The sequence below is a fragment of the Falco peregrinus genome, chromosome 10, assembly GCF_023634155.1.
Source record: "Falco peregrinus isolate bFalPer1 chromosome 10, bFalPer1.pri, whole genome shotgun sequence".
NCBI classification, from domain to species: Eukaryota; Metazoa; Chordata; class Aves; order Falconiformes; family Falconidae; genus Falco; species Falco peregrinus.
In genome coordinates, this window is record NC_073730.1 from 20271539 (window position 1) to 20286453 (window position 14915).

Consider the following 14915-nt stretch of genomic DNA (forward strand, 5'->3'; position numbering starts at 1 on the left):
TGGACTGGCAACTAAATGATTAAAGAAATGGAGGAGCTGAAAACAAGGATTTGTTTAGAAAGGAGTAAAGTAAAAGGAGGCAAAGTATTTAAAATAATGAGTGGCATAAAGAATACAAGTGAAGAAGTTTGCTTCTTTTTTGCATTAGCAAAATAAATAGAAAGTGGTATATTTAAAGGGAATGAAAATGAATTATTTTCATAAAAACCTCGTTAACCTTTGGGATTCATTCTCGTAAGCAATCATGGAGGCTGAAAGTTCAGCAGCATTATGCTACAAGAAGACTGGAACAGTTATGCCAGATAGCTATTCAATGCTGCTTATTCAGAGATCCCGCTTCTCCGTTAGAAAAGCCCGTACAGATGCTAACCTGCTGCTTCCTATATGTGAATCAGACCTTTGAATGTGCATAGATGTTTTTGTGCTCTGCTTTGCTGTCTCTAAACTGCTTGGCAGTGCAGAGTTTATATTGTGCCAGAGCTCCTACTTCAATACACAGAAGGAGGTGTGCACCCAAGGAAGAAATGGTTAAGAATTACATAAACTTTGCTGTAGAAGAGGTTTTTTGCTAAAACCACCTATTCTGAATGTTATTTCTGCAGCTGTGACTTCCCCTGTCTGGGATCCTGGACTGATGACTTCAGCAGCTGGTGCATTATATGGAATGGTCCTTTAAAATCTCCTTGCTGCTGAGTAGAGTCTTGTATGATTTTCAGTAGCATTTATAACCACTCGGGCTGCACCATGGTGTGATCTGTTTCACATGCCAGGAACTTTGATGGGGAGCGGCTGAGATTAATGGTGACATAATACAGTAAGAAGAGATATTAATGCTCTCAGGCATGAATTAACGAAAATACCATTGAGAATTTATCCTGCATGAATAAAAGGATTTGGAAGTTGTCGTTCTAAAAACCACATGAAGGATTTTACTAAAAAAAAAAAAGCCAACAAAACCAAAACCAAATGCTCTGTTGAAAAAGACAGGGTCCTAATGAACCTTTACTCCATTTTTTTTTTTTTTGTCAGAGCTGGATTATTGAGCTGGATCCATTAATTGAATTCCTACTAATTTACAAAGTGTTCATATAAATGAGAGGCACAGATCTCTTGCTTCCAGGGCTGTGGCTGTGCTAATTTTTATCCCCAGCTCAGTGCAAAGCTGGATTCCAATGTGTGGTGTAGTTGTGAGTAGAGACCCAGTATGCCAGTGGCATCCATAAATCTGGGGTCCTTACCTCACTGTGCAGCCATACAGCAAGTCTTGCTTACTGAAACAGTAGCAATGCTCTTCATAGATGTGGAGAGTGACACTTGCCATCTATTTAAAGATAAAAATCTAAGGTATGCTTTACAATGACCTCCCTGCTCTAAGTGCCTTTGCAGGGCTATAGCTAAGGTGGAACTGAAGATACTGCTGTGTCCTATCACTTCTCGTTCTTCATTGTCCCCTAGAATTTGTGAGTTAAAACCCCAGTGGACATGCTGTGTATATATAATTGTCTACCTGTAGCTTCTGGATTTAAAAAATAGTTTTATTCAGGGATAAAACTTTACACTAGCATATGTTGCTGTATAATCAAGTCTAGTGGACAAGTTTTGTCAGTTTTGAGGCAAAGTGCAATACCAGCACTACACAGGGACTGTTTACTTTTGTTAATGTCTGTTCTGAGTAGTTCAGAAAAAAAATCCTAAACAATTAGGACATAAAATATGACACATATTTTATCCATAACTTACGTCAATTTGAAACACCTTTTATTGCCTACATAAGTGAATATATGTAAACTTTATTAGTAATTTCATTTCAAATTTAAAAGAAGCAAAGGTGTATTGTAGAATTCACAGATAAAGGTTAATTTTAACTATAAAGGTATTACCAGTGTTGCATTTCTTCATGTTATGGTTCACTTGTGTAGAATTGAGATGTATTTTATATTAAACAATGCATAGCACCATTATACAACAGTTCACTAAATGCACATCCCATTTAATCTTTTGTAGGAATTAATATAACTGGACTGAAGTTACAAGGAAGAATTGAACTGAGCCAGTAGGGTTAACACTGATACTAACAGGAGATTACTAGCCATAAAAAAATTACAGCTCTTCTGAAAGACAGTGCCTAAAATAGCAGCATATCCTTGGCACCATCATAGGAACTGGTTAACTGATGACCCTGAAGAAACACTTGTTTCCATTAATTCTTCTGTCATTATTTTGCTATTCTCGAACTCTTCCTCTGAATTCTTCTGTCCTTCTGATCCCAAGACAAGATGGCAGGAACGTGAGAAGAGAACATAAAGAAATTACAATAAGCTGTCAGCTATATAATTATACTGTAACCTACTACACTGAGAAGTTACACCAACAGAAATTTGGCAAGGTATTGGCTGCTAGCTAAACACAGGACACTCACTAGCATAGCATTAAAAAAAGCAGGCTCACTAAAAAGCAACATCTACTTTACAAAGAAGCTAACAAAAGAATTCCCTTATGATACTTAGGTTCAGCTGGTTCATCTTAGGTTCATCAGCTACATTTTCTTGTTTTAGGAGTACTTGTTACATTTGCAATTGAATATATAGTTAAGATCACAATGCTACAAACCTTTTTCCAGCATGTAGTTTTGCCACCTTTAGTTAGACACAAAGGAGTATTTGCTTGAACTAGGGTTGAAGATTCTGCTGAAAGTTGGTGATGTTATTAGGTCATGTGTACTGTAATTACTTGAGCACCACATTTTTTAAATCCCTAAGACATGATTTCCTAAGGTAAAAGGAAGCAAGTATGCTTTTCAGTTGCCAGACAGTCCAAGGGAATATTTTTTGCTCCAAAAAAAGTCTGCTGTATACCCTGAATCAGAACAAATTCTTATTTCGTAGAGACTTCAGATTTTTAAAGCATCTCTACTAAACAGAAGTAAACAGTTTCTGATTAAATTTTAAATGTTCCAGTGACTCTATTGCAAACATAGTACTGTTTAAGTGTTAAGGAACATACTGGCAAGAGCTCCCAGTAGGGTCCATGGTGAAAGATGCCTTTTTCTTCAGGAAGAGTTGCTACAGTGTCACAGTCCTGATTACAGATACATTGAGGTTACCTGAACCCCACAGTTCCATCTCAACCTGGATTTTATTATTGTTTTTTTTTCCACAGAATTTGAATTGTTTCAACAGCAGGGAGTCTTGCCCAAAATATTCTTCTTTTTCAGTGTTTTCAAAGTGCATTGATTTATTATCCAAATGGTCTTTCAATGCATTAGAAGGTAACAAATGATACAGCTTTCAAATGAATTTTTGCCGTTACCATACAAACAGTCACAGTGGCCACAGGTGAAACCATGGCTTCTGTGGTGACAGGGCATTAATTTTGGAGTTATTTGGAAGAACACCATTTTGGAAGTGGTGACAAATGAAGTCCTTGGTGTTAGGTTTGAGAGGCCCTGGTTGAAAGGGACAGAAGAGGCTTGGGAATCAACACAACAAAGACTTCAGACTTCCAGTTTTGCCACTGATTTGTAGATAACATCTTGGGCATCAGCTGCCTTCTGCAGTTCTCAGGCCTGATAAAAATAGGGACAGTCATGCTTATTTATCTAACTCAAAACAGTGCTGTGATGGATTAATTATTTAGATACCACTCAGAGTGTTATCCAAATGCTGCTTATTCATGTTTTCCCCACTGCAACAATATATCTTCATTACTAATAATTAACTGCTAATTACTGTTGCCGAGAATATGATAGTGGTGTTTACCACCTTATTTTTAATTTTGGTACAGATGCCTACTTAAAAGTTATGTAAATATATGATATTACAGTACATTTTCCTAATGAGTTTGATCCTATTCAATTGTGCCTAGAGTAATAAATAGTAAAATGACCTCTCTTCTCTAGAGATATATAGACAGCTTCTACTGTATTCTCGACACTTGAATCATGAAATGTAAAGAAGCCATTCTAAGCAGGATGCAGCTGGGTTGAAGGACTGCTGATGCCAATTATGCTTCGTACATAATAATGCACATTTTACCTATTTGGAAAAAAAATTCACATTTATTTACTGTCAAACAGGTGTTAAACTTTACACTGGATATTAGTGATGGGCTCATTATTAACAGGTTTACACAAAGGGATGAAAAAAAGCAGAATTTTGTTGAAACAATTTACATTTCATTAGATTTTTATCATAAAATAAATTAATTACTAAATATAGGCAGAAGGAATATGGAAGAGTAATAGTTATGTTTTATTTATTTTTTTAAAGGACAGGCACCTTTTATTCACGAGAAAGCTTGTGAGAAGTGTCCAGTGTCCCCTTTACCACCCAACCCCGATTAAAGAATGAACAGGGAATTGAGTTACAATCTTTGTTAGCTAAACCAAATTTGTGCAAGGCTTGGCATAATTGGCTTCTAAAACAATTTTCTCCCCAAATTTTTTTTTTGGCAATAAAAATTCAAAATGTAAGAATAAAAACTAACTTGTCAAAGCAGAACACTGTTTACAGTGAAAAGTAAGTGAAAATGGGTAGAACTTGCATTTTAAACATACTACCGTACTATGAACAGAGTGTAAGAAAAACAGCTTATAACATATGTGCAACCAAGAGCTTTTCACAATATTTTCTTCAAACCCTTTAAAATTATTTTTTAATGACAATTATCTTTCAGTTGGACACAAAGGTATTTATTTGACCCTAGCAATAGAACAAAATATAATTTCTTTAGCCATTTTCTCATGAGAACGGTTCATTGTACAGTTGAGGAAATATATGAAATAAGGCCTGTGGCTTGATTGCTAGTGGTTAGACATGTATTCAATCTTTGCCCTAATGGAAAAGATTTGCAGTGAACTGCAAACTGATGCAGAATATCTCTCCTGCTTTTGCAAGTCTTGTCAGGAATAGTAAGGTACAGTAAATTTGTCCCACAGGATTTTAGAGCCTACGCCTTGTATATAATACAATGTAGGCCTAGAAAAAAAAATGGTGCAGCCATATTTACAAATTTAGTTCACAAACTGCTGCAGTAAAATGGCTGGGAAGTGTTTGTTTATTTTTTTCACAATTTTGTTAAATTCAGCAGCAGAAGATATCTTAAAATACCTTGTTGGTATTTCTTTTCTTTGTAACAAATAATTCATTTTAGTATACTCTGTGTATATACAAAGTTTTTGTTTTATAAAAATTCACAGAACTGCGAGGTCCAGTCATCCCTGTTACTGGAGAACCACAGGGTCAACAGAATTGTCTCTTCAAGCAGATATGAGGGAGCCTGCATGGGGCCAATTAAGTCTTTTTAATACTTGTACGTGGCCTTTAATATTTCTTTGCTACACTATTAAAGGCTTGTCACTAGTTGCATTTGTCCTTCTCTAACATCCCCTTCTGGAATACATCCTTCTTTATTAATGGGAATTATATAGCCGTCGCTATTACCCCTGCTGATTTGATAGTACATCTGAAGCTGATGGCCAGCTCCTAGGTTTGGCATGCTCTTGTAGTAAATGTCCTCATTTTCGCTCCTCCTGGAGGGAGAGAGATCTTCTTCAACGTCGGGGCTGCTCTCTGGATACGGAGAGTCTCTGAGATTGGGCATGCTCGTGTAAAGAGAGTCTCTGTTGGGGGACTGGAGGTGGTCGTCAGCCTCAGCTGTCAGCTGTGAGACGTAACTGTCAGTTCCCTCGGTCTTCACTTTCTTCTGGGGCTGGTATAGAAGGGAGTGAGTCCGCTGAGGAATGAGTGGGGCCTCCAGCTCTTTGTGGTGGAGCTCCAGCCCGGGGGTGTCACTGTGCATCAAAGACGAAGCATCTGCCACGATGGCGTCATCCTCGCTACTGCTCCCGCCAATCACAGCTTTGGCTGGTAGCGTGCGCTCCAGGTTGTGGTTCTTGCTGCTGCCCCGCAGGTTGTTGTGCACTAATTCTGAAATGATCATTTTCTCAAAAGCAGTATCATTCAGGCTTAGTCCACAGTCTACAACTTGCACACTGTCATTATAGTCTCCGTTGCGCAATGAGTAGCTGTTGTTGAAATTACCATTTAGCGGTAGAGTATCCATGGCACTTGTATCCCTGGCATTGTTCAGTGAATGTCCTGAAATGGAAAAGGACAGGTCTGGTTATTGTCTGATGTGATTTCTATCACTTTTTTTTTTTTTTTTTTAAACAAAATTCTTTAATGTAGTTCAGGACAAAGTTGTACTTGGAAGTAAGACTTGAGAAAAGTTAGGTTATTGAACATTCCCAAATGCTAACAGTTGCACACCTTATAGGAAAGATGCATTTTTAAAATAACGTGTATTTCCTGTGGGGAATAACAGCATTTTAATTTCTTAATTTAGTGTCAATCCTGTGACTCTTCCACAAGGAACCGTTCACTCCATGCCCTTGCATATGTAATGCAAAGCAATTCATTTGGAAACATCTATGTTTTGAAGTACACCACCATGATTTAGAAAAAGAAAATTAACAGAATTTGTCCTAAACGACACTAAAAAGGAATTAAATCACAGACATAACTGAAGGTAAATGTACAACATAAACCCACATAACTGGCAAGCAACTACTTTAACAACATTTCTAACATTTTTTCCTTTTTTATTTTTTTTGAGATGAAGTAAAGAAAAGAATGAAAAAAAATGGATAAATACAAAGAATTTATGTTAAACAAGGACAGCCATCTTTCACACTACAGGGACCAGGGCCCACAAGCACCATCCAACAACACGATAGACAGCCGGTGGAATGACTCACTTTGGACAACTCACATCATGTCTGTCTGCTCAGGCTATCTGGCCTAAGAGTAGCTGATATATAAAAGAAAGTAAAATGATTTATTGTAACATGATGAAGAATTACTGAGCTTCTCAGCAACTTAGTCAGAGCAAGGGTTCAGCAAATTAGATTACTAAGCAATAACAGCTTTTCTTTTCCCACTTAATGTAATTTTTTTGCACTAATATTCTGTCTGCCAACAACGGCCCCAGGCTTCTAAAGGTCAAAGTTTGCCTGCAGTCTGCATCAGTCACAGTGACAGCACTGAATGAACAGAATAGTTAATTAAGAGTAAGGCCCACAGTTACTATGGGCATGGAAGTCAAATGCAGAAATGTTAGGAATTTCTGTACGTATGGGTCACAGAAATTAAACCAAAGAATAAATACTAGTTGTGGAATGGGAAGAGGAAATCAGCCATGGCTGATATCTCATAGCTGCTGGAGGAATGACAGATTGGGTAAGTCTGCTGGAAACATGAAAAGAAGTTTGGGGGGAGGGGGGGGGGGGGAATGAAATCTTATGATGATTAAAGTCTTTATGCTTTTGGTTTTGGCTTTTTTTTTTTTTTTTTTTTTTTCTGGTAACAGGATAAAGAAAAGGCTTTCCTATAGACACAAAGACATGTAAACTATGACAGCACAGTGCTTCCCAAGCAAAGGAAAAAGAAAGAAAGAAAAAAAAAAGACGACTGAAAGAAATTAAACAGTCTGAACCATGGAAAGTCAGATGGCTAGAGCATTCCTAGAAAATCACTTTATCTACAGATATGTCTGAAGTAAAGAAAGAATGGAGTGACTTTACTGAAATGAGACTGACCACTGTGAGGCTGCTGCATTATATGCAAGGCTTGGAGGAGTATGAGAAAAAAGTTGCTTTGGAAAAAGATTATACATTTTCCCATTTTGTGGGTTGGTTTTTTTTTTTCATAATTAAAGCTGCAGCTTATCCTAGAAAATTCAATCTTCTCTGGAAATATTGTTTTCAATTAAAAAGTAATTGCATTTTCTCATGAAAAGATTTTTGTCTTCAACTTTAAAAAATAAGAGTAATAATTTCCAAATAAATTCTGAATAATTTGCAAATCATTTTGTATTTTTGTTATTGTTAACTCCTCTCCATGTGTACTGATTTAAACAGTGATGAGGGTTGTTTGAAAGGTCTCTTTAGCTTTGATTAAACAACTCTGTAGTTTTGCAATTTCATATATGTTCCAAGATTTTTCTTGCAATGGATTTAGCTGTGCAGAACATATGGCATTTATAAAAGTAGACAACACATGGACCACATGCTGGCATTCATTTCCCTCGTGAAAGTGATTTAATTCTATAATTTTAATTCTCTTTTTGTCTGCTAAACAGATACCGAAATATATCTGATAATCCAAAATGAGTTTTCTATTATATACTGCAGAGTTAAGCACGGTAGAATATATTCAAATTGGTTTGACGAGGTAAATTTTGTTGCCCATGATCAGGTAATTCATTTGAAATCTTTTCATAGCCTGTAGCAAGATTACTGTGGGAATTTAAAAATGTAAGTAAATTGTTAAGCATTTCTGCTTGACACTGCTTTGGTTTTAAACAGCAAATTATTTCAGCATTGCGTAACTTCTGTTACCAATAGGGTTTGCTACAGACTCATGTTGTTTCCCAAAAAGCAATATGCAAGTACTTTTTGAATGTGGAAACATTTCATTTGCAAATTGTGAACCACTTGCCCGCTGAGTCTACTTCATGACCGCTAGTTATGTTTTAATTGTGCCCATTAAAAATCATGCTGAAAAAATTTACATTTGATAGGCAAAGTTAAGTTTTACTCCCATACTTGTCTCTCTGTAGGTTGCTAGAGGAAAGCATAAGGAAAGTAAGAAAACAAGAGAATGAAAATAGAAACTACAGTTCAGTTAAAAGGAAACTTGAAATAAAAACTGGAAACAAGGTTTTATGATCTCTTTATCAAGGATTTACCATTCCAGTTATACTAAAGTGATCTTATGACTCATCAAACAGTAACTGCTAGATATTACTGATGAATTGCACCGTAGTTAAAAAAGGCAACTAGATAATGCAACAACGAAATGTTGCATAGGTAAGTGATGACACCCTTTATTCCTACAGAACTAAACTGTTCTAAATGTTAATCTCAAGATTTTCCTACAGGAAAATGATCTACCATAAAGCTGCACTATACTATAGTTTAGATCTGTTTGACGCTGGATACAATTTTCTGCGCTGGCGTATCCAAAGGTGTCAAGATGCCTTGCACTGCTTTAGTATCTAATCCGTTCTATAAGCAGTTTTTTTCAGCAAGCTTTAGTCAACCTTATATTGCATAGACATGATACCTCTAAGTGATAAATATCTTGAAGATGGGCTCTCGGACCATGTGGTGTCAGTCCTGTAATAGTATATTAAGATTTATGCCACCTGTGTTAAAAACATGGATAATTATTGGTAAATACTGTTATGGCAAAGGCATTACTATAATATAGTGCAGTTTTACAAGCTGACATCAGCAATACTGTATTTCTCGAACTGACAGAAATTCAGGGTATTGCAACTTGAGTTTCTATCTAGGGAAAAGAAGGGATTTGGAGCAAGCCAAGAAAAGCGGTTTTATTCAGGAAGTATAAGCACACCTGGTGAGTTAAACACAGGAGCTGAAGGGGCATTACATACAACTGTTTCAGCGAGCAATGTGTTATAGGGGTTGTTAGTGCCGTGTGGTCGAAGAAGAGGGTTTGTTAGTAGGTAATTGCCAGTCATTCCTAAAGCAAAAGAAACAGAAAAAAAATGTCAGTTCTTTAATTTGAGGCTGACAGTTTCAATAAAGAATATTTTTATTCATCATGAATCATGTAGGACTTGTCAAATGTAATTCAGCTGAAAATTTCTGAATGTATTTGAGCTATGTATTTGAAATGGGAGCAGGAAAATAGTTAAGATCCCAGTCATTCACAGGTGCTGTCCCAATCCCCAAAGTAAACATCTGGTGAGAGTGACATTTACTAATGTATACACAATCACTGTTACACAAGAATAGCAATTAAATGTGTAGAGATCAAGGTACTACATAAAGCTATTGTAACTTTAAAAATGATCATATGGAACGTTGCTGTCCAGAATACAGAGAACTGAATTTCTTGAGTTGAAAGGTATTGAAAAATCTCTTATGACAGGATCAGAGCTGTTATTCGCTTTATTAAAAACACACGGATAGTGGAAGGGAATTGCTGTTTTCAAACAGACAGTGGATGACAAACTGCAAGAAGCATATCTTAGTATATGCAAAAGTATGCATGCTGAGGGGAAAGCAAAATATTTGCTCTAAGAAATCAGAGCATTCACATTTTCTCCCGGGACATTCATGCTGCAAATTTATCTGCCAGGTTTTAAAAAAGAATTCCCTGAATGACAAATTTTCTTTAAACAATCAGTTTACAAACAAAGTTAAGATGAAGCAAAATACTACATGAACAGATTTTTTTTTTAAAAACCCATTTTACAAGTTATTCCAACATCATTTAAACAACTCTTGGAATAATTAGGAAAATAATCAGACTATTTTGAGAAATTATTAAAAAGTCAATTAATCTCTGATTTCTAGCTACTAGAAGAAAAATGTGTTGGAATAATGACCAAAAATAAAACCCAAAAAACCACCACCAAAAACCAAACCACGTAAAATGCTGTGATTTAAAACTTACTTTAAACATTTCATTAAAGTAAAATTCCACTTTCTTTTCTATTGCATTGCACAGCAGTATATCAGGATCAGTGTATTACTGACCCAAGCACTGCTAAAGAGCCAGCTATATTTTTATAGTATGGATATTTTTATTTGGCAAGGAAGAGACAGTATATATTCCAAATACTAATGCTTTTTACTAGATACTTTAGATACTTAGTAGCAGAAACGAGCAGAAAATTCTAAGATTCAGGGAATTATTGCCTGATTATGCTGATCTCACTGGCAAGTTTGTATCTGTGAACAACTAAAAAGGTTTTATCGTAGCTTTTTTCAGTTGTAATATACTTATTACTAGAAATACTAACTGAAATATATTCTGCTTGGGGTTCGGGAGGTTTTTTTGTGTCCTATGTTTAATCTTGGTTAGAATTATTACTTGTAATTTATAGTTAAGAGAATTATTATTTTCAATCCAAAATTTTTTGCCACCATTAAAGGCTTGACTTTTAAGGAAAAATGACACTTGCCATTAATTATTAAACTAGCTTATATGTATGGATCACTGAGATAGTTACAATATTATAATTGAATAAAAACTGTATCAATTTTTCTAATAGTGACAGAACATTGCCAGTGGCTTGAGACAAGAACTCCGAAATAGGGAGAAACTTCCAAGACCTCTGTTCAACTCTGAATTAACTGAGGGTGCATCACGATTAGAGCAAACCTCAGGATTCAGAGACATCCAGTTAGGGTGAAATCCCAGACTTTTATCTACTGTATTTACAGGATTTTAGTAAGACACTGGAAGGGAATGTACTTCTTTCTTGGGCATGAAAAATATAAATTTTCTGCTTAGAAGGGTTTATTTATTTTGACTTTGTCAGAGGAACATACAAGATTTAGGGGAGGGGAGCAGTGAGACACACAGGTCTTACCCACTTTCTATAAGCTAAATAGCAAAAATAGAATCATGCTTTCTGAAATTTTTTCTTTTGCAAAATACCACACTTTTTACTTTCAAAGTGAATGTAAATTAAGTACATGTCCCTACTACCAAATCTTGAAAAAAACCCCAAAAAAACCCAAGGGAAGAAAACTTGCTAGTTGTGGTTGATGACTGCTTTATAGCTCCCTGACGGGGGAATTTTCCGTTGGAAACTTCCTGAGTTAAGCAGGAGCTGGTCGCAATGAGATCAGGGCTATGTGTTCTTCTAGGGATGCGGGTGGAAGAACAGGCTTTGAACTTGGCTTGCACAGAGCAGTCTTCCCTCCTCTGCTAGCGCAAACTACCTCAAAAAGACACAGGGGGAAGGGGAGAAAGGAAGGGACATTCTGTCTTAGTTAATACCCTTGTTTTCTAACTGGACATGAGAATGAGGTTACAAATTTCAAAGCCTATTTGAGCTGAGAAATTTTGAGTTTTGGCTTCTTTGTGCCTGAAAATCTGGATTCTATCCCATGTGACAGACACGATGCTCTTTGAAATAGAAAAGATAAATGCTTCACAGACATCTTTTGCATAGAAATGATATCAATTAGTTTTCACTGGGAAAATTTCTGCACCTAAAAATCATAGTCAAATATGCATTAAAATGTTACTGCACTCATATTTCTGTTTCAGATTTAACCTATAAAGGTTAGGAAAGATTTAAAATTGTGATCTTGCTTTTAAGTTAAATTATTGATGAGACTTATTTAAATACATTCCCACGAATGGAGGAATTAAACTTCTATAACAGGGGGCCAGTTGAGGGAACACAGTTTAAAGGTGCTGGTGGATGACTTTAAAACTCTGCTTTTAGAGAACGTTTTTTCCAGATTTTTTTTTTTTCCAAAACATTCTTTTCAATTCTTCTGCATTAAATGATATAAAATCTGCATAAAATTTAAGGCTTCTAAAACTGAAATGTTCCCAGTGACTGACCTTGATTAAGTGTTGAAGTGCTGTTGATGTCACCTGAGATAAAAGACGATTCGGATTGTTTTCTCACAGTGTCATTCCACATCCTCCTTATACGACTCTGTTAACATAAAGCAGCGAGACGGAAGCATAGTAAGTTACAAAAAGATTTTTAGAATGCACCATTTTGTAGTTATGTAGAATATTTGTGTTTATTCTGGCCTAAAGCAAGCTGTTCTTTTAGCATTTAGTGAAACTCCTTCTTTTGTTATTATTAAATAATTTTTTAAATTTCATTTAAATGAAGCATAATGGTATAAACCTTCCTACAAACCAGCCCCTAATTACAAGAAAAGTAAGGTGTTTGCATTAGACCAAAGTAAAAGGAAATGTTTAAAAAGAAATCAATTCTACTATGCAGAAGTATGTACTTGCCATCTAAATGATAATAATGAGAAGACAATTAGTGCTTTGATTGGAACATATCTCAGTAGGCTTTTTATAAATAAGGTTAATTAAAAGATGCTGTCAAAATCTCTCTTACCTGTGTGCCAGAGGAATAGCGAGCGCTAGTTCTTGTTGTTGATGCCTTCACTGAACTGTGGGGACTCTCAGTTGGTAGTCCACCACAGCAGTAGGAATGTCGGAAGCATTTGCCATATTCCTTACGTACCTGTGGGGGAAGAAAAGATTACTTAGCACACAAAAATAGTGTTAAAATTTCTCCACTGGCAAAAACACATGAGTCCTGCATTAAAACTACTCACACACTTTTCAAGCGAACGGATAATTCTTGCTTGTTTAATTGTTGGCTGTTACCAAAATCAGGTACTTTTCCCTACTTGGTGGCAGCATTATCAGGTATCCAGAATTTTTGAACAAGTTGTTTCCAAGTTATACACATTTCATTTAGATGTTTCTGAACTACCGTTACTGAACAATTTATGGGATTATTTTTATCTTGTTTTCATGTTGTAGATTAATATAGTTAAGTTTATTTGAATTGAATGCTGGCTGAAAATGGTCTCTTTTATATGAGCTTTTGGTGAAGAAGCCACATAAATCCTGTCTTCCCATCCCAGCATGCAAGAAGGGCTGAGGTAGCTAGCCTTTGCCCTACTCAGTACTGCCCATTATGTCAGCCCTCCAAGAAAGTGTGAAAACCTGCAATGACTATAAAGGCATTTTCATATAAAGTTACTCTGCGTAACTCAAACAGCTGCCAGTTCATATGGTCACACCTGCTTTGGGATTGCACACAGCTCACAAACACCGCTGCCCCAATCTAGGCAGAGCACCAGCTCTGCCGGCAGAGGCACCGTCAGTGTTCCAGAGTCAAATTTTGAATCGTAAGGCTGGGAACTGAAACATCTTTCACTTCTAGAACCAAAAAATAAAATCCTAATTACTGCCTTTGCTGAACCTAGAAAACTGAATATACCTACGTATATGACATTTTTGTCTGACAGAGCAACAAAACTGATGAATGATTCCAGTATTTGGCCTGCATTTATTCACCTCCTGTTTCCAATGACCTACTGGAAACATTAGTTTTGCAATTTCTGTGTTAACGTTTGTCATGAAAGTATTCAACATTAATTTACAGAGCAGTTAATTCTCTCGTATTCAGTGACTGCCACACTGACTGCTATTATAGTGCGTACTAGGAGAGCGCATACACATCTTGGCAGCATGACAGCATCAGTAAAAGGACACAGTGGATAAAATTCGTGAAGATGTGTAGGTCTAAATTCGTAAATCTTCCCAAGTACATGGGACTCTAAATGTCTCTTCTACTTCTACATCAATGAGACTCCTACATTTCTGGGAAAAGTGGGATTTTAGATAATCTGGAAATTCTGCTTGACCTATGAAAATACAAGATAGAAAGTAAGTTATGTGCATGTAAAAAGGGGAGAGGGGAAAATGCAAGATTTACATGTCATATGTTGTTTCCAATATTACAAGAATTTTACTCATGGAATATACATGTGACGTTTCTATAAACTGGAAGGTTGAAGAACATATGAAGAACATAAAAGCCTTAATTTCAAGCTAGGGACAATAACTTATCTTTTTATAAAAGTATATATTCATATTTTAAGTGAAGCCCTATCCATATCAGCACAAAAGACACATAAAAAAATGGAAAGAGAAATGCACAGACATAGAATTATAATCTTTAACTCTGTAGTCTGAAGAACTTAAATCTATATATATATCATCACTAGATGGTATAACACCTAAGAAAATACATTCCTGAACACTAATGGATATTAAATGCTCTAAACCACTACATAGCAGAGACAATAGCAATCAAAACTGTATTTTTACCCAAATACCACCCTCCAGGGCTGGTTTTGCCTAATGCCTATATTGCAGTGAATGTACATTATCTGTCAGTACTGTGCATTCCACTGTCATTATTTCTAAATTATAGCTTGTTGGAAACTGATGGAAGCAACAGCACTATCATCTTGTCAGAACTGGAAACATAATAGTTTTCACTTTCACAATTCTATTTCTCTGTTCAATTTAGTG

The 14915-nt window shown here is 36.0% G+C and overlaps 1 protein-coding gene across 17 annotated transcripts in view; it reads right to left on the reverse strand.

Moving 5' to 3' along the window:
- Positions 1 to 4037: 4037 nt before the first annotated feature.
- The window catches only part of ADGRL2 (adhesion G protein-coupled receptor L2), a 394136-nt gene continuing 383258 nt past the window's right edge, over positions 4038 to 14915 (reverse strand). For 6 of the 17 annotated variants that reach the window (XM_055814914.1, XM_055814915.1, XM_055814917.1 and 3 more), the window contains 4 exons: positions 12919 to 13047; positions 12399 to 12495; positions 9420 to 9548; positions 4038 to 6098 (listed from right to left, as the gene is read on the reverse strand). In XM_055814914.1, coding sequence (XP_055670889.1) covers positions 5344 to 6098; positions 9420 to 9548; positions 12399 to 12495; positions 12919 to 13047 — 1110 coding nt within the window. In that variant the 3' untranslated portion in view covers positions 4038 to 5343. Of the gene's footprint in view, positions 6099 to 6757; positions 6811 to 9125; positions 9208 to 9419; positions 9549 to 12398; positions 12496 to 12918; positions 13048 to 14915 lie in introns of all 17 variants that reach the window. The other 11 variants (XM_055814930.1, XM_055814920.1, XM_055814924.1 and 8 more) reach the window with 6 other exon arrangements.